Source organism: Oryzias latipes, chromosome 10 (genome assembly GCF_053564925.1).
Source record: "Oryzias latipes strain Hd-rR chromosome 10, Olatipes_Hd-rR_3.1".
In the NCBI taxonomy this organism is placed as follows: domain Eukaryota; kingdom Metazoa; phylum Chordata; class Actinopteri; order Beloniformes; family Adrianichthyidae; genus Oryzias; species Oryzias latipes.
Window position 1 is genome coordinate 18,503,784 of NC_136246.1, and position 20,934 is coordinate 18,524,717.

The following is a 20,934-nucleotide window of genomic DNA, read 5'->3' on the forward strand; positions in this document are numbered from 1 at the left end:
TAATCTACCTGTCAATAAAATTATATGGGTATACACTAAAAGTTATGTCGAAGTTAGCTTTCAAAAAGCACCTGTCCATAAACTAAATTATCACAAACAATAATCTTAAACATGTTTCGTAATGTAAGTAAGAATGGCAGTTATGATTTAGCACAACAGCAACGGTTCTGGGGAAAACATTCAGGACCAAGGACAGCACAACTGTGTCACGCAGAGTCACTGAAACTGGACCAAAAGCAGCCACTGCTGATTTTCAGTTCTCCCCTCCCCCACACACACCAAAGAAAAGTTAGGTAAATGCAACTATTTAACATGACCTCTTGAAGACAATTTCACACTCTATACTGGAAACGTTTGCATATATTAAAATATTAAATTTATTCTACTAACCAAAAATACTTAACAAATTCCACAGTACTTTTCTTTGTAATATTTGTATAGAAAAAGAGAGCTATAACATTTAGCTCATCCAAAACAGTCTATGCAAGTGAATCTTTCTAAAACAAAAGCTATTTCTTATGTTCTTTTCAAATACCACAGTAATCTATGCGTAAAAGTATGGGAAGAAGTCTGTGTATTCAAAAACTTATCTTAACTTATTTTTTGTTGTGAAAAAAAGAAGTATGTTAAATTGCATGCTCAATAACCCCCAAATATCCAGCCTTTTAAAAAAATAGGAATTGTATCATATAACTTGATTACTGCAGGATTCAGAGAGCTTGCAATACAACTCAAAAATAAAATTTAAAAAATAATAAATACCCCAAACTGATGCATATAAATTTGCTGAAATCATTGGTAAGTGAATAGCTCTACCACAAAAAGGTTTTTTGATTGGATCCAAAAACATTCTTAATACATTACTTTCTTTTTTCTTACCTCTTCAGATGTTTTCCTTCTGTCAGGGAGCACAAGTGTGTTTGCATGACTTCCAGGAACTATAGTAGATCCAACACTCATTCTGGGTCCCACTAACATGTAGCGTTTGTCTCCAGATCTGTACTGGATGCTGTGACAAAGCGTTCCATCATAATTGGGCTCTGGCAGATATTTGGAAGTATAGTCTGTGGACTTGGAGCACTGCATTGCAATCAGCACAATGATGCTGATGAGAAAAAGCAGGGAAACGGAGCCCAAAGCGATGATGAGGTAAAAAGTCACGTGACTGTCCTCATCCTCCGCTGCTGCACTTTGAACATCAGAAGCTGCAAAAGCCTCTTTGGGCTCCACAAGTTTGACAATGACAGTAGCTGTTGCTGAGAGGGAAACGTTGCCATTGTCTTTGACCAGGATGAGCAGTTTGTGTTCAGCCTCGTCTGTCTCTGTGAACGAGCGGAGAGTTCGGATCTGTCCTGTATAGCGGTCCAAAGCAAAGAGACTGTGGTCAGTCACTTGCTGCAGTGAGAACAGCAGCCAGCCGTTATATCCTATATCAGCGTCATAGGCTCGGACTTTAGTCACCAAGTGTCCTGCGTTCACGTTGCGGGGAATCTCCTCCACCCCTTCAGCAGAACCGTTGGAGCTGACTGGATACAGGATGACTGGAGCGTTGTCGTTCTGATCCAGAATGAACACGTTCACTGTCACGTTGCTGCTCAGAGGCGGACTTCCTGAATCTGTGGCAACAACGTAGAACTGGAACGTTTTTACACTTTCAAAGTCGAAACTTTTTAACGCTACCACCTCTCCACTATCAGAGTTAATGTTTAAGAAGGAAACTAATTTGCTGTTATCATTTCCATCCCTCACAATGTGATAGGTAATTCGTGCATTTTCACTTTCATCATGGTCAAAAGCCTTTATGGAAAACAAAACAGCTCCTGGCTCATTGCCTTCAGAAGCATAAAAAATATAGGGTCTAATAGAAAACTCTGGATTGTTGTCATTCACGTCAGATATCACAACATTTATAGTCTTTTCAGAGGAATGTGCTGGTTGCCCAGCATCTTTTGCAACCACAGTAATGCTGTATTGTGACTGCTTTTCTCTGTCCAACTGGGATTTTGTGACCAAGGAGTACATCCTGTCCTGCACAGAAGGAGATAAATTAAAAGGTGTCTCTCCATCTACACTGCACACAACTTTTCCATTCAGACCAGAGTCCTGGTCATTTATGCTAATTAGAGCAACCGTTGTTCCAGGTTTGGAATCTTCAGGGACTGAACTGGAAAATGAAGTGATCTCAATCTCCGGTACGTTGTCATTCACATCAATGATTGAAATTACAACACCTTTTTGTGATGCTAAAGGGGCTACTGCTTTATCTGATGCCTGAATGTCAATTTGATATTTATCCCTTTCCTCATAGTCTATTGAACCTATTACAGTTATTTCCCCTGTGTTTGCATTAATTTCAAAAAACTTTAAGAATTTAGGATTTACACTGTTACTGAATGAGTAAACCACTTCTCCATTACGTCCTTCATCTAAATCTGATGCGTTCACTTTAAGGACTGTTGAGCCAATTGGGGAGTTTTCCTCTAGCGTGACGGAGTAAACATCTCTTGAGAAGACTGGTGCATTATCGTTCACATCCAAAACATTTACTATTATGGTGACCTCTCCTGATTTGGGTGGTTTACCCCCATCTATCGCTGTCAGTACTAACATGTGTCTCTCGCATGCTTCCCTGTCTAATGATTTTTGAATAATCAGCACAGGTATTTTACCATCTTCCCCCGTATCTTTAATATCCAAACGAAAGTGATCATTAGAGCTGAGCGTATACTGTTGAATGGAGAATGGACCTGCGTCGGGATCACGCGCAGGCTTCAACAGAATACGTGTTCCGGGGAAAACGGTCTCTGAAATTTCCAATCTAGTTTCATTTTCTGCAAAAGTCGGCGAGTGGTCATTTATATCTAACACTTCGATGATTACATGGTGAACCTCAAGCGGATTCTCCAGGACTATCTTTACATTTATCACACATGTGCGGGTGCGCTCACAGACCTCCTCCCTGTCAATTTGTTGGCTGACGTACAGGAAGCCATCCGTCTGATCTACATGAAACAGGGAATCTGTTCCTCCTGAACCGATCCGGTATCTTCTGACCTTCAATGAGCTTTTGTCTAATCCCAGGTCCTTCGCTGTGTTCCCAACCGCCGTTCCTTCTTTAACTTCTTCCGCTATTGAATAGCGGATTTGCGCTGCGGACACGCTCCACAAACACGCTGCGACCACGCAGCTCATCCATCCTCTCACCCATCGTCCCCGGTGTCCTCTTTGTTCCATCATCACAATGAATTCGTCGTTTAAAGATGAAGTTAAATGATTTTGATGAAATACATACTTTAAATAAAGAGAGGTTGGCTAGAAAAATGATTAAAATCCTGGAAAAAATGCGGTAATATCCACCAACAAGCAATTCAGTCCGTGAATGAGTTGAAAGCAGAGAACAGGCGGAAATAAAACGCAGTGATAGCAAGGCAGCATTCTTTTTCTCCAGCACACCGACACCAAGCGACGCTACTGCTTACTGCAATATCTCTTTTTGGTATTAAACAAATACGCAAATCAAAATTGACACAATTTTCCAGGTTAGAGCACAAAAGCCGAAAATAAGGAAAAACTATTTGAACCTAAAATGTTTATCCAGTACAAAGGTCGTGACAACATGTTTCAACCATTCTTTTTTTTTTTAAAAGTATTGCTTTAAACATAAGGTCCTTACACAAAATGTATGAACAAATAAATAAAGTCATTTAGTATAGAATTTGATCATAATCATGACACAGTGATGGACTTCTCTATAGATGTGGAGCCAAACAGCCAAACGAATGTCATGAGGAGTTAAAGAATTGTCGCAAAACAAACTTACATTCTATAGAAAACATAAGGAAGTGAACTATTGCAGATACAAAGAAATAATGAGCTCTAATACACATAGCTCCCTTGACAAAGATAGGACTGTCTTTTTTTTGACAACTATATTTGCCCAGATATGTATATTTATTATTTCCATTTGAGGCAGCCAAAGAACGTGACCATATAAAAATTTTTCTACTAAACAAAATCTGAATTAAAATTTACTATAAACCTAATACTTCCAGGCTGCAACACATGAAGCATTTCGTTTTGATGGTATTAACTTTATCATCATAATACAAGGTATTTGATAAACTGTCAACCTACTTGAATTTGTTTATTTTTCAACTTAGCTGAAAAGGTGTGGCATCAAACAAGGTATTCTTTTCTAGATGTTTTTTGTTTTGATAAATGAGAATGTAATTATGATTTACTGTGATAAATTTTGTGATTTTTTTCTTTGCGTTGGAACATGGGAATGTTTATGTGTATATAAACATGGCACATGATGTGCTCATAATAAAGAACAATATCCAACAGTTCTCAAATTGCTACACAATCACTGATCCTGTATTTTCCTAACTTCTAGAATGTTGAAACTTATGGAAAAAAGGCCTTAATTAATAAAATACCTTTAAATATTTGTGCAACACAAGAGAAACAGGATGATAGAAGAAAAGAATCAAAATCTGATGTACAGCACACGCCTGCTGAATGGTTGCTATGGTATAAAAACGTGCACACGCGCAAAAACACAGCCAAAAAAGATGAAGACAGATATGGTCAATAAACAAGCATTAGATTGTAATAAACACAACTTCTAGGAACCTTTACAGATCTATCTTGCAGTAAGCCAATGCCAATTTCAATAGTGACAACAGCAACATTCTGTTATGCAGTAGTCATGATTGGAAATTCTCACTAAATCCATGACTTCAGAAAGCTATTTTCTCAGTACAATTCACAAATAAATGTTAGCTTTCATCTTGTGAAAACCACCAAAATGTAAACTATTAAAAAAGACAAACAACTTTGTGTTTTTATTGGCACAAGTCTGCCAATGGGGCCAGAAGAAAAAGCAGGGAATTGCAGCCCAAAGTGAGGATGAGTAAGCCTGTATCACGTATCCTGTTTGTATCATAATCCAATTTAGTTGTTCTTCATGTTTTGTAAGGATGTCAGAAAAAAAGAAAAGAGAAGGAACAGTTTTTCTTTGATAAATGTTTGCAAGTGAATGCCAATTTTTTTAAAGTAACCTTATTGACAATTTGCACAGATGTGAGAGCACAGCATCATAAAATACACATTACTGTAATTTTTAAAATACTATAGTTGGGGTGTGAAGCAAATATCCAGCATGATGTGACTACCAAAAGTTTAAGCTTTCTTACAAACATTAGTCCACCATGTCAAATAACCTCCATCATACCAGGCTCCAATTTTGTCATATCTTTTCCTCACAATATCTCTCGCCTGTTAGCTCAATAAACGCAAGTAGTGTCTAACCAAACCTAATACCCGCAGGACTCAGAGAACTTGGAGTAAGAATAAAAGGCAAACACAAAAATATCATTATGCAAATCACGAAGACTCCAAAAATATGCTAATAAAACCAAAAAAATAGAGACTTTTATGTATAAAAGTAGATTATCATAGCAAAAAAAACAAAGAAATAAATTTTCTATTAACATACCTCATCAGATGTTTTTCTTCTGTCAGGAAGCACAAGAGTGTTTGCGTGACTTGCAGGAACTATAGTAGATCCAACACTCATTCTGGGTCCCACTAACATGTAGCGTTTGTCTCCAGATCTGTACTGGATGCTGTGACACAGTGTTCCATCATAATTGGGCTCTGGCAGATATTTGGACGTATAGTCTGTGGACTTGGAGCACTGCATTGCAATCAGCACGATGATGCTGATGAGAAAAAGCAGGGAAACGGAGCCCAAGGTGATGATGAGGTAAAAAGTCACGTGACTGTCCTCATCCTCTGCTGCTGCACTTTGAACATCAGAAGCTGCAAAAGCCTCTTTGGGCTCCACAAGTTTGACAATGACAGTAGCTGTTGCTGAGAGGGAAACGTTGCCATTGTCTTTGACCAGGATGAGCAGTTTGTGTTCAGCCTCGTCTGTTTCTGTGAACGAGCGGAGAGTTCGGATCTGTCCTGTATAGCGGTCCAAAGCAAAGAGACTGTGGTCAGTCACTTGCTGCAGTGAGAACAGCAGCCAGCCGTTATATCCTATATCAGCGTCATAGGCTCGGACTTTAGTCACCAAGTGTCCTGCGTTCACGTTGCGGGGAATCTCCTCCACCCCTTCAGCAGAACCGTTGGAGCTGACTGGATACAGGATGACTGGAGCGTTGTCGTTCTGATCCAGAATGAACACGTTCACTGTCACGTTGCTGCTCAGAGGAGGACTTCCGGAATCTGTGGCAACAATGTGGAACTGGAACGTTTTTACACTTTCAAAGTCAAAACTTTTCAGGGCTACAACTTCTCCACTTTCAGAGTTTACATTCAGAAATGATGTAAACAGATTATCTGTATCTCTGTCTCTTAAAATGGAATATGAAATAAGAGCATTGCTGCCCTCATCACTGTCATGGGCTGTAACTGATAGAACTGTTTTTCCTGGACTGTTGTTCTCTTTTATGTAGAAGTTAACTGGATTCCGTAGGAATGTGGGGACGTTATCATTCACATCAGAAACAACAACCGTGATGCTTTTCTCTGATGACAAGGACGGTTCTCCCGCATCTTTAGCTACAATTATCACTTCATAATGATTCTGCTGTTCACGATCTAAAACTTGTTTGGTTACTAGAGAGTACATGTTGTTCTGTGAAGAAGGGTTTATTATAAAAGGGAGGTTCTGGTCTATGAAGCACAGAACTTTTCCATTAACGCCAGAATCTGAGTCTTTCACACTAATTAATGCCACTGTGCTGCCTGGTTTTGAATCCTCAGGGAGCGCACGTGAAAATGATGTCACTTCTATTACCGGAACGTTGTCATTTAGATCTACAATAACAATATTTACAGTCTTTTCTGCTTTTAACGTTGCTGCCCCCCTATCAGAGGCTTGAATATCGAGTTCATATTTGTCATTAACTTCAAAATCTAGTATCCCTATCACAGTAATCACTCCAGTGATGCCATTCAAGTCAAAAAGTTCTCTTACTTTTGGATCCACATCATTTCCAAAAGAATAAACTATTTCTCCATTTGAACTTTCATCCAAATCTGTTGCAGATACTTGGATCACAGTTGTTCCAACAGGAGCATTTTCTTTCAGATGAGCAACGTATGAATCCTGACTAAAAACTGGAGGATTATCATTAACATCAGAAACGTTCACAATTATGGTCATGTTTCCTGATCTCGGAGGTTTACCTCCATCAAAGGCTGTTAAAAGTAAAACATGACTCTTTACTGTCTCTCTGTCCAGCGGTTTTTGGAGAACTAAACTGGGTGTTTTACGATTCTCCCCTCGATCTTTAACTTCCAATCGAAAATAATCATTCTGACTCAGTTTGTAATGTTGAACAGAAAAGGATCCGATATCAGCATCACGCGCAGCTTTCAACTGAAACCTCGCACCTGGTAAAGCAGATTCTGAAATTTCAAGAACATTTTCTTCTTCCGGGAAGCTCGGCGTGTGGTCATTTACATCCACAATCTCCACAGCAACATAATGGACCTCCAGCGGGTTTTCCAGCACGGTTTTTACATCAATGACGCAAGCCTTGCTGCGGTCACACATTTCCTCCCGATCGAGTTTTTCATTTACATACAATAGTCCATCATCCTGGTTTATCCTAAACGGAGACGTTTCGGATGCATCGACAACTCGGACTCCACGTTCTCTCAGAGTGATCTTATCCACACCTAAATCCTTTGCGATATTTCCGACCACAGTTCCCTTTTGAACTTCCTCGTGGATTGAATATCTGATTTGTCCTGAAGTGCAGCTCAAAAACGAAGAAAGAACCACGAATACAATCCACTTTGGTCCGCTCCACGGCCGAGCTCTCCTTTGTTCCATGACACAACCATTAAGCAATCACAATAACAAACAAGAATAGGAGATTTCCTTAATTTAAAAAAGAAACACTTGTCTTTCATCCAAATGAGCAAAACAATCAGGTTTTATCCGATAGGTATTTAACGGTAACACTGCTGAATTTAACCGCAAGCAAACAAAACGTCTCACTGAAATGACGTGAAAGAAAGGGTGGGCGTAGACAAGAAGAAAATATGTAGCTATATGAGATTATAGACTGACACCAAGTGTCCAAAACTTGTACAACAGCGTCATGATTTAGAGCAAAAAAAATGATTTAAGTATTTAAAAAAAATAAAAAAAAGTAAAAGAAAAAAACTTTGAGGATTTTTTATTTAATTTGTCAATAACCGTTTTCGAAAAGGGAAAATATGAACAGTCATTGTAACTGTCAATGAATACAATTTTAGTTTTGCGACATTTAAAACAATCAGCAGGTATTGAGACACTCTCACTCAACTGGTAAACAATCAAGACGCTGTCTTCGAACTGAACAGAAGGAAGAGACCACGGCAAAAAAGTTTCAGTACCACAGACAGCGAAATTCTCTCATCAACCAACCATGCTTGAAACCACTGCAAACAGTTACTTAAAAAGCCACCATCTTGCTGAAATTTGGAGATGGGCTTTGGGACCACCAGACTTTTAGCACATTTCCCCCAACAGGAAAAGAGCGCAAAAGTCACTTAATGGCACCTCTGAGACTGGGCTAATTAGCTAATTGTTTAAATAGTATTATGTGAAATTCTAAATATTATTAAAATTACAAATTCACCGAAATTATAGGAGCATATACTCAGTCACCTTTAAAATTAAATTAAATGGACCAAAAAAAAAAGAAAAAGAAGCAGAAGGTGCAACTAATAAGACGTAGACTGACACCACGTGTCCAAAAGTTCTATAGCACAAGGAATTAAAAAAATAAAAGAAATAAAAATGAACAATATACTTTCATGATTTCATTTATAAATAATTCAAACAATAAGAAAAATATGATTTTTCAGACAACTAGGATTTTTTTCACATTTAGAACATCAACACGTCATGGGGCACTCTTCCTTTAGACCCGAGAACTTTTGGAAAACACATTCAATACCAAAGACAGCAACAATTTTGTTAAGCAGCCTAAAAGAAAACACCTGAAAACATTAATTTACTAAATCTATTGTGTTACAGCAATCAATAAATCTGTGTTAGTTATTTGGGTAAAAAAAACGCACGGAAAGCCTATGGCAGTACAAGGGGGGACAAACAAACAGAAAATTAAAAACTCAAAGTTCTCTCTGACAAGGAGACAAACTTGCCATGCTCCAAATCTAATCGTCTTGATTAATACCTATACTGAAATGAAGTTTTCTACAAATTTGCAAAATTATAACCAGGAAACTATTTCATTATGGACCAAAAAAAGCCAAAGAATAAAGAAAAAAAGTTTTTGCCTACAAAAACAAAATCTCAGCATTAGGAGTTCAATCTTACCTCTTCTAAGGTGTTCCTCCTATCAGGAAGCACAAGTGTGTTTGCGTGACTTCCAGGAACTATAGTAGATCCAACACTCATTCTGGGTCCCACTAACATGTAGCGTTTGTCTCCAGATCTGTACTGGATGCTGTGACACAGTGTTCCATCATAATTGGGCTCTGGCAGATATTTGGAAGTATAGTCTGTGGACTTGGAGCACTGCATTGCAATCAGCACGATGATGCTGATGAGAAAAAGCAGGGAAACGGAGCCCAAAGTGATGATGAGGTAAAAAGTCACGTGACTGTCCTCAACCTCTGCTGCTGCACTTTGAACATCAGAAGCTGCAAAAGCCTCTTTGGGCTCCACAAGTTTGACAATGACAGTAGCTGTTGCTGAGAGGGAAACGTTGCCATTGTCTTTGACCAGGATGAGCAGTTTGTGTTCAGCCTCGTCTGTCTCTGTGAACGAGCGGAGAGTTCGGATCTGTCCTGTATAGCGGTCCAAAGCAAAGAGACTGTGGTCAGTCACTTGCTGCAGTGAGAACAGCAGCCAGCCGTTATATCCTATATCAGCGTCATAGGCTCGGACTTTAGTCACCAAGTGTCCTGCGTTCACGTTGCGGGGAATTTCCTCCACCCCTTCAGCAGAACCGTTGGAGCTGACTGGATACAGGATGACTGGAGCGTTGTCGTTCTGATCCAGAATGAACACGTTCACTGTCACGTTGCTGCTCAAAGGCGGACTTCCAGAATCTGTGGCAACAACGTGGAACTGGAACGTTTTCACACTTTCAAAGTCGAAGCTTTTCAGAGCTGATATGTCTCCTGTTTCTGAATTGATGCTTAAAAATGAAGACAGCTTGTTATCGCTGTTCATTTCTCTCAGAATTCCATATGAAACGAGCGCATTTTCTCCTTCGTCTCGGTCAAAGGCTTTCACAGAAAAAACAGAAGCTCCAGGAATGTTGTTCTCAGTAATGTAAAAAGTATATGGACTCATGGAAAACTCGGGAAAGTTGTCATTAACATCAGAAACAACTACGTTGATGGTCTTTTCTACAGTGAACGAAGGATCTCCTGAGTCTTTTGCAATAATTGTCAAGTCATAATGAGGCGTAATCTCCCTGTCTAACTGGGACATGCTCACAACAGCAAACAGGTTTTCCTTTAAAGATGGAGATAAAGTAAAAGGAACATCTTGTTTAATAGTACAAATAACTTTTCCATTAATCCCCGAGTCTGAATCACGGACGCTGATTAGCGCCACAGTAGTTCCTATTTTTGAATCCTCTTTGATTGAGTTAGAGAATGACGTCACCTCAATCTCAGGAGGATTGTCATTAACATCAATCACGTTTATTTTAACACTTTTGTCACTAGTTAGAGGAACTGGTCCTTTATCAGAAGCTTGAACATCAATTTCATAAATTTTATTTTTCTCAAAATCAATCTGACCTTTCACTGTTATTTCACCTGTTTTATCATTCATACTAAACAGTTCAGTGATTTTTGATTTAACTTCATTACCAAAGGAATAAATTATTTCTGCGTTTGCTCCTTTGTCTAAATCCGTTGCATTGACCTGAATAACAACAGTCCCAATGGGAATATTTTCCTTTATTGTAGCGGAATATGTTTCTTTTGTAAACACTGGAGAGTTGTCATTAACATCAAGTACATCCACAATGATTTCTATGTTTCCAGATTTTACAGGTTTGCCTCCATCAACAGCTGTTAGACGTAGTTTATGTTTCTCTGCTGTTTCTCTGTCTAACTGCTTCTGCAGGACTAAAAACGGGACCTTACCGTCCTCCCCTCGATCTTTGACTTCTACTCTGAAATTTTCGTTCTGACTGAGTTTATATTGCTGAATGGAGAACTGACCCACATCAGGGTCCTGTCCAGCCTGTAACTGAAACCTCGCCCCTGGAAGAGCCGACTCTGATATTTCAAGTCTTTTCTCTCTTTCTGCAAAAACAGGAGCGTGATCATTAATATCAAGGATTTCAACTTCCACATAATGAATCTCAAGCGGGTTCTCCAACATAATCTTTAGGTTGATCAAACATAGAGAGGTTTTTTCACAAACCTCCTCTCTGTCTAGTTTCTTTTTCAGATACAGATTACCATCGCTTTGATTCACTTCAAACAGCGGGTCGGAAGAATCTGCAACGATGCGATATCCTCTGAGCTTAAGCGCATTCTTTTCAAGTCCCAGATCCTTCGCTATATTTCCAACCACAGTTCCACCTTGAACCTCTTCAGAGACAGAATATCTGATCTGTGCAAAAGCTCCGCTCCAGAAAACGTCCAGTAAAACAAAGACAAAGCAACACCATCGCTGCTGCCGCGCGATGCGTCCTCTTTGTTCCATGGCAGAGCGCTGATTCACCACAATCCAGCAAATAAATCCAACTTTTAGAATCCAGTCAGCAACCCATCTTTATCAGGTTTCTCAGGGGTATATTTTAGAGAAACAGATCCTACACTCGCTCCTTCAATCTCGGTCTTGCTATTTGAGACTAGCACAGCAGCTCTACAGTCCACTCTGACGTTACGCGTGGATACGGTATGTATTTCTGGAATTCCAGTGACACCAAGTGTTGGATTTTGTATTTCACATAAGTTAATGTCTTGTTTCCTACCTGAATAATGAAAAAGAAATTCGGTCATAAGTCACTAGTGCAACAACCCATTGTATTCTTTTAAGATCCTCCGGTCGTTTTTGATCAGATTCTTTCACACAGAAATCAGTATTTCTTATTTTAGGATATAGTTTGAGTATATGACTTAAGGTGATAATTGAAATCCATAATTTTCCAAACTATGTTAACTATTTTTTTGTTCACGGTGTTGCTTTAGGTACTCTTGGGCAAAGGCAGGGTACACCTTGGATGTCTTGTCAGTCCATCCCAGAACGACAAGCGAGACAAACAACAACACACTTTAAGATTTGCACCTGAAGGACAAGTCACAAGACACCAGTTAACCCGTTAAGAATCTTTTTGGACTGTAGAATGAAGCAGGATATATCAGAGAAAGCCCAAGCATGCACCACGAGATATTACAACATCCAGACAGACGAGTAGCTGGGATTTAAACCAGGGCTCTGTTTTACATTAAGGTGGGAGTGCTAAACACATTTCCATGCAGTACAAATTAATGCATTTTTTTAAACGGGATATTTTTGGTGATGACTTATAAATAGTCCAGTCACTATGTACTTATTTAAAATACTTATCTAATACCTTTGTTGTGTTTCACAACATCTCCAGAACCACAGACGGTTCCAACTTCTAAAGTCTAAAGCTGAACGTTTAAATCAAAAGTATTAAAAGAAAAATTGTTTAGAAAGAGTCAGCAACATATTACAATATTTAAAAGAAAATAAAAATGCGCAACATAATTATCACCCTTTTAAAAACAGGCCTGCTAAAATTATGTTTAGGTTGTTTTAAATTTATTTATATATTCTGTTGAACAAAAACCCAGATTAATCTTTATTCCCAAACATGATTTACCTTGTATATATGTGTATAAATGATGTAGGAGTCAGTAAAATATTTTTTGTTAAATCTTGACCATTTTGATTTATTTGCTGCTTATAAATTGTATATTTTTTATTATTTTTATTTTCTAAAGTACTGTGATGTGATAGGTTTTGGGAAATATTTATGTAAAACATGGACAACATAATATGTGAATTACTAAAAAGCACCATAGAGGATTGAATGACAGTAGTAAGCTTTTAAAAGCAATAGAAAAAAAAAAAACTTGACCCAAAACTGTTCTGCCTCTAAAGCATGTCTCCTGTCAAATAACGTAAGTGCGTTTGCATGATTTCAGCAAATGATGATGGTTTCAAAATCAACAGCTAAACAGCAAAGCCTTAACAATTAGATTTGCAACAAAAATCATTTTGAGCAATTTTCCAAAAATAATCTTACCTCCTCTTTCCTCCTGTCAGGAGGCACAAGTGTGTTTGCATGACTTCCAGGAACTATAGTAGATCCAACACTCATTCTGGGTCCCACTAACATGTAGCGTTTGTCTCCAGATCTGTACTGGATGCTGTGACACAGTGTTCCATCATAATTGGGCTCTGGCAGATATTTGGAAGTATAGTCTGTGGACTTGGAGCACTGCATTGCAATCAGCACGATGATGCTGATGAGAAAAAGCAGGGAAACGGAGCCCAAAGTGATGATGAGGTAAAAAGTCACGTGACTGTCCTCATCCTCTGCTGCTGCACTTTGAACATCAGAAGCTGCAAAAGCCTCTTTGGGCTCCACAAGTTTGACAATGACAGTAGCTGTTGCTGAGAGGGAAACGTTGCCATTGTCTTTGACCAGGATGAGCAGTTTGTGTTCAGCCTCGTCTGTCTCTGTGAACGAGCGGAGAGTTCGGATCTGTCCTGTATAGCGGTCCAAAGCAAAGAGACTGTGGTCAGTCACTTGCTGCAGTGAGAACAGCAGCCAGCCGTTATATCCTATATCAGCGTCATAGGCTCGGACTTTAGTCACCAAGTGTCCTGCGTTCACGTTGCGGGGAATCTCCTCCACCCCTTCAGCAGAACCGTTGGAGCTGACTGGATACAGGATGACTGGAGCGTTGTCATTCTGATCCAGAATGAACACGTTCACTGTCACGTTGCTGCTCAGAGGCGGACTTCCTGAATCTGTGGCAACAACGTGGAACTGGAACGTTTTGACACTTTCAAAGTCAAAGCTTTTTAGAGCTACAATCTCTCCACTATCAGAATTTATGTTCAGAAATGAAGCCAATTTATTGTCTTCTCTTCCATCTGTTAAAATATGATATGCAATGACAGCATTATCATTCTGGTCGCGATCAAGAGCTTTAACAGAAAATACTGACGCCCCTTGTTTATTCCCCTCATTTACATAAAATATGTAAGGGTTCAGAGAAAACTCTGGACAGTTATCATTAATATCTGATATCACAACACTTACAGTTTTTTCAGATGACAATGGAGGCTGACCCGCATCTTTTGCTATTATTGTCAAATCATAAATAGACTGTTTTTCTCTGTCCAGCGGAGCTTTTATCACCAAAGAAAACATCTTATCCTCCACTGACTGTGATAAATCAAAAGGAACGATTTTATCTATTGAGCAAGAAACTTTGCCATTTAAACCTGAATCCAGGTCACTTAGACTAACAAGAGCAACTGTAGTTCCAGTTCTGGCATCTTCAGGAATCGAGCTGGAAAATGATGTAAACTCAATCTCAGGTGTGTTATCATTGACGTCAATTATTTTTATTTTCACGCTTTTTTCTGTTGTGAGAGGAACGGTGCCTTTATCCGAAGCCTGTATTTCTATTTCATATTTGTCTTTCTCTTCATAATCAATCTGCCCTTTGACAGTTATTTCTCCTGTTTCTGTATTCAGACCAAATAGTCTTAAAATATTAGTATTAACGCTGTTAGTAAAAGAGTAAACGACCTCCCCGTTTGTTCCATCGTCTAAATCTGACGCATTCACCTGAATTACAGTTGTTCCTGTTGGAGCATTTTCTTTGAGTGTCACTGAATAATCATCTTCATTAAAAATGGGTGCATTGTCGTTCACGTCTAAAATATCCACGACAATTCTCGTATTGCCAGTTTTCGGAGGTTTCCCTCCATCCAGGGCCGTAAGCGTCAGGACGTGTCTAACAGCCGTTTCTCTGTCTAATGATTTCTGAACAACCAGTATTGGTATTTTTCCATCATCTCCCTTATCCTTAACTTCCAAACGGAAGTTTTCGTTGTGGCTGAGTTTATATTGCTGTACAGAGAACTGACTGCTGTCTGCATCATGTGCGGCTTTTAACTGAAATCTGGCTCCGAGCAGCACAGACTCGGACATCTCCAGCGTGGTCTCGTTTTCCTGAAACGTCGGAGAATGATCATTTACATCCAATATTTCCACTCCTACGTAGTGAACCTCAAGAGGGTTTTCCAGAACGGTTTTCAGATTCAACAAGCACAAAGCGGTCCTGGGGCACACCTCCTCTCTGTCAATCTTTCGGTTCACATACAGGATCCCGTCACTGAGACTTACGCGGAAGAGCGGATCCGGATCATTTGAAACGATGCGATACTTCCTGCCTTTTAGAGTGGTTTTGTCTAAGCCCAGATCTTTTGCGATGTTTCCAACCACAGTTCCTTCGTTTACGTCCTCGGGTATGGAATACCTCACCTGGGCTGAGACCATGGAGCACAAAACAACGAGAATCAGGCATCGCAGCAGATATCCTGACGCCATTCCTTGTCGCCGTTTTCTTTGTTCCATTATCAGTCCGTCTGGTATTAACGATCCATCACATAGAACAAATAATTGACTGAAAAAAACAGAAATAAGCATGGATGTACTAAAGATTAAAAACGGATAGAAATTAACTTCTAAGACGTTCGAAACGCATAAATGATCCTGCTGTTGTCGAAGGTTGAGCGGAGTAAAAAGGTTCCACCACAAAGCGTGTGGTATGAGCTCCTCTGATGGTGACTTTTTACACTATACTGACACCATGTGATGTTGTTTCTTATTGCAGAAACATAAATGCACGAATAAAGCATTTGATCTTTCGACAGCATTCTTTCGAAGCACCAATGTGATTTTTACGCATGAACAACACATTTCAGGACCAGGGACAGAGGTAGGAAATGTTTAGTGGTGGTATGTGGCAACCTTCTAATGCACAATTCAGTTCTACTAATTTATTTCCCCCATTATCATTGCAATAAAGCTTGAATCCTTTGGTTTTTCAGTTATTCACAAATTATTCACAAATTAAAGAAATAAGCATTAAAGTTTATATGAAAAAAGATTCAAAAGGTGAAAAAGCCACTGTTGCTGGCGAGATATTAATCCTTGGATGATTTTCTTTTCCCTCTAAGCAAACAAATGAGAATTTATGGCTGCAGGAAACCAAAAATAAATATATAAAACTATTTTTCCAAGGTCAAACTAAACTGTAAATTGAATTCCAACACTTGAACTTAAGACTGGAAAACTGAGTTGTTGTTTTTTTGTAAAGATTTAATAACAGACTGACATTTGCTTTGGATGTTGCTTTTCCCCCCTCTCTAGTCACAGATCATCTCAAAAGTGTATATCTATCATTGTGATACAACTAACTTCATACTGTTAAATTAATATGTTTTCCAGAATCAAAAAAAAAATTACCATGATTTCTTATATTTTAATTAGAAAAATAAATTATGTATTCACTAAATTACAGAATACCTGTTTTTTTCATCCCCACTTGAGATCTGTGCTAGTATGTTAAAAAGAAAAAATATATATTCAAATAAACAATGCAATACAGAGATTTGCTTCAGTAAAGATTTGAAAGATTTTGAACACAGATATCCAAATCTAAGATGATCTCCAAATATTCCCACACTGAATCTATAAGAAAGTAAATTTCAGACAGTCATTCAAACATAGAAATACTGCCCTCCATTATTAGTAATTAGTAATTATTTTTTTGATAATGTAGTCAATGATTCACTTTTTACTGCACCAACATACACCCAAATGTTTTCTAATAGTCAGAACTGATAAAAAAAATGTTTCTTGTTAACCATGATTTGATTCTGAGATAATCTTTCAGAAGTAACCTGTAGACAACTAATGTGGGTACTTTAGACAAAACTTTTGTATATAAAACGGCCCACAAAATTTAACAAAAAGAAAACTATAGTATCACAATGTCGCCTCAACTATAGAATATTCCATAAACCCATCCATTTTTAAACTTGCTCATCACTGTGCAGTAGCATTTTGTCACTAAAATCCATCTCCCTTTCATTGGGGGAAGGTGGGAAACTTTCACAGCAGTCCATCACAAAAAAACAGAGGCAGAACACTAGATTTAAGACTCCAACAAGGAAAGTGCCTAAAGATTTCAAAGAGTTCTTTTGAAATGAAAAACCTAAATAAACGCTAAAATCAAAGAGAAGCCTTGTTTTTTAATATATACTGTTTGACGGAAAACCATGCAGGTAATGGTAATAACAACTGAAATAGTCAATATCAGCAACAATGATAGTTTCAAAATCACTAGCTAAACTGGAAAGCCTTAATAATTAAATTTACAACAAAAATCATCTTAGGCAATTGCCCAAAAATAATCTTACCTCCTCTTTCCTCCTGTCAGGAAGCACAAGTGTGTTTGCATGACTTCCAGGAACTATAGTAGATCCAACACTCATTCGGGGTCCCACTAACATGTAGCGTTTGTCTCCAGATCTGTACTGGATGCTGTGACACAGTGTTCCATCATAATTGGGCTCTGGCAGATATTTGGAAGTATAGTCTGTGGACTTGGAGCACTGCATTGCAATCAGCACGATGATGCTGATGAGAAAAAGCAGGGAAACGGAGCCCAAAGTGATGATGAGGTAAAAAGTCACGTGACTGTCCTCATCCTCTGCTGCTGCACTTTTAACATCAGAAGCTGCAAAAGCCTCTTTGGGCTCCACAAGTTTGACAATGACAGTAGCTGTTGCTGAGAGGGAAACGTTGCCATTGTCTTTGACGAGGATGAGCAGTTTGTGTTCAGCCTCGTCTGTCTCTGTGAACGAGCGGAGAGTTCGGATCTGTCCTGTATAGCGGTCCAAAGCAAAGAGACTGTGGTCAGTCACTTGCTGCAGTGAGAACAGCAGCCAGCCGTTATATCCTATATCAGCGTCATAGGCTCGGACTTTAGTCACCAAGTGTCCTGCGTTCACGTTGCGGGGAATTTCCTCCACCCCTTCAGCAGAACCGTTGGAGCTGACTGGATACAGGATGACTGGAGCGTTGTCGTTCTGATCCAGAATGAACACGTTCACTGTCACGTTGCTGCTCAGAGGAGGACTTCCTGAATCTGTGGCAACAACGTGGAACTGGAACGTTTTTACACTTTCAAAGTCAAAGCTTTTTAGAGCTGAAATGTCTCCTGTTTCTGAATTGATGCTTAAAAATGAAGACAGCTTGTTATCGCTGTTAATTTCTCTTAGAATTCCGTATGAAACAAGCGCATTTTCTCCTTCGTCTCGGTCAAAGGCTTTCACAGAAAAAACAGAAGCTCCAGGAATGTTGTTCTCAGTAATGTAAAAAGTATATGGACTCATGGAAAACTCAGGAAAGTTGTCATTAACATCAGAAACAACAACGTTGATGGTCTTTTCTACAGTGAACGAAGGATCTCCTGAGTCTTTTGCAATAATTGTCACGTCATAATGAGGCGTAATCTCTCTGTCTAAGTGGGACATGCTCACAACAGCAAACATGTTTTCCTTCAAAGATGTAGACAAAGTAAAAGGAACATCTTGTTTAATAGTACAAATCACCTTTCCATTAATTCCCGAGTCTGAATCACGGACGCTGATTAATGCCACAGTAGTTCCTATTTTTGAATCCTCTTTAATTGAATTAGAGAATGACGTCACCTCAATCTCAGGAGGATTGTCATTAACATCAATCACGTTTATTTTAACACTTTTGTCGCTTGTCAATGGAGCATTCCCATTATCTGAAGCTTGAACATCGATTTCGAAACTTTTACTTTTTTCAAAATCAATCTGTCCTTTCACTGTTATTTCACCTGTTTTTTTATTCATACTAAACAGTTCAGTTATTTTGGATTTAACTTCATTACCAAAGGAATAAACTATTTCTGCATTTGCTCCTTTGTCTAAATCCGTTGCATTGACCTGAATCACAACAGTATCAATGGGAATATTTTCCCTAATTTTAGCGGAGTATGTTTCTTTTGTAAACACTGGGGAGTTGTCATTAACATCAAGTACATCCACAATTATGTCTATGTTTCCAGATTTCGCAGGTTTGCCTCCATCAACAGCTGTTAGACTTAGTTTATGTTTCTCCGCTGTTTCTCTGTCTAACTGCTTCTGCAGGACTAAAAACGGGACCTTACCGTCCTCCCCTCGATCTTTGACTTCTACTCTGAAATGTTCGTTCTGACTGAGTTTATATTGCTGAATGGAGAACTGACCCACATCGAGGTCCTGCGCAGCCTGTAACTGAAACCTCGCCCCAGGAAGAGCCGATTCTGATATTTCAAATCTTTTTTCTTTCTCCATAAAGCCAGGAGCGTGATCATTAATGTCAAGGATTTCAACTTCCACATAATGAATCTCAAGCGGGTTCTCTAACATAATCTTTAGGTTAATCAAACACGGAGTGGTCTTTTCACAAATCTCCTCTCTGTCTAGTTTCTTTTTCAGATACAGATTACCATCGCTTTGATTCACTTCAAACAGCGGGTCGGAAGAATCTGCAACGATGCGATATCCTCTGAGCTTCAGCGCATTCTTGTCAAGTCCCAGATCCTTCGCTATATTTCCAACCACAGCTCCATCTTGAACCTCTTCGGAGACAGAATATCTGATCTGCGCAAAAGCTCCGCTCCAGAAAACATTCAGTAAAACAAAGACAAAGCAACACTGTCGCTGCTGCTGCGCGATGCGTCCTCTTTGTTCCATGGCAGAGCGCTGATTCATCACAGTCCAGCAATTAAATCCCACTTTAGAATTCAGTCAGTAAACCCATCTTTATCATGTTTCTCAGGGAATATATTTTAGAGAAAAATAATACCCGCTCCTTCAATCTCGGTCTTGCTATGAGACTACCAGCTCTACAGTCCACTGACGTTACGCGTGTATACGGTATGCATTTCTTGAATTCCAGTGACACCAAGTGTTGGATTTTGTATTTCACACAAGGTAATGTCTTCTTTCCTACCTAAATCATAAAAAAATGGTCATCTAATTTACTTTTGCAACAACCGATTGTATTCATTTAAGGTTCTGCGGTCGTTTTTTATCAGGTTGATTTACACAGAAATACGTTTTTCAAATTTTAGGATGTTTGAGTATATAACTTAAGGTGATAATTTAAATGCATAATTTTCCAAACTATGTTAACTATTTTTTTGTTCACGGCGTTGCTTTAGCTAGGTACTCTTGGGCAAAGGCAGGGTACACCCTGGATGGCTGGTCAGTCCATCCCAGAACCACGCGAGACAAACAACACACTTTAAGAATCGCACCTGAAGGACAAGTCATAAGACACCAGTTAACCCGTTGAGAATGTTTTTGGACTGTAAAATGAAGCAGGATATCAGAGAAAGCCCAAGCATGCACCACGAGATATTACAACCTCCAGACAGACGGGGTTTAAACCAGGGCTTTTTTACAGGAACCACATTTCCGTGCAGCACAAAATAATGAATTTGTTTTAATGGGATTTTTTTTTTTGGTGACAAGTTAAACATTGTGCAGTAATTATATAAAATTATTTAAAAATACTTATCTAAAACCAGAGTTGTGTTCTAAAACCTCTCCAGAACCACGGAGAGTTCCAAATTCTAAAGTCTAAAGCTGAAAGTTTAAAGCAAAAGTATTAAAACAAAGAAAGTTTAAAAGGACTCAGCCATATATTACAATATTTAAAATTAAGTAAAGCACAGCATATTCTCACCCTTTTAAAACGGGCCTGCTAAACTTCTGTGAAGGTTGTTTAAAATTTCTTTATATCTGATTTGGAACAAAAACCCAGATTAATCTTTATTCCCAAACCT

General features: G+C 38.8%; 1 protein-coding gene across 22 annotated transcripts in view; it reads right to left on the reverse strand.

Annotated features, from left to right (window-relative positions):
* The window catches only part of LOC101161365 (protocadherin alpha-C2), a 177,133-nt gene that overhangs the window by 105,867 nt on the left and 50,332 nt on the right, over window positions 1-20,934 (reverse strand). For 2 of the 22 annotated variants that reach the window (XM_078954193.1, XM_023959174.2), the window contains exon 1: window positions 5,501-8,923. The exons of 15 other annotated variants lie outside the window; for them this stretch is intronic. In XM_078954193.1, coding sequence (XP_078810319.1) covers window positions 5,501-7,855 — 2,355 coding nt within the window. In that variant the 5' untranslated portion in view covers window positions 7,856-8,923. 5 more of the 22 variants (XM_078954208.1, XM_078954186.1, XM_078954180.1 and 2 more) reach the window with 5 other exon arrangements.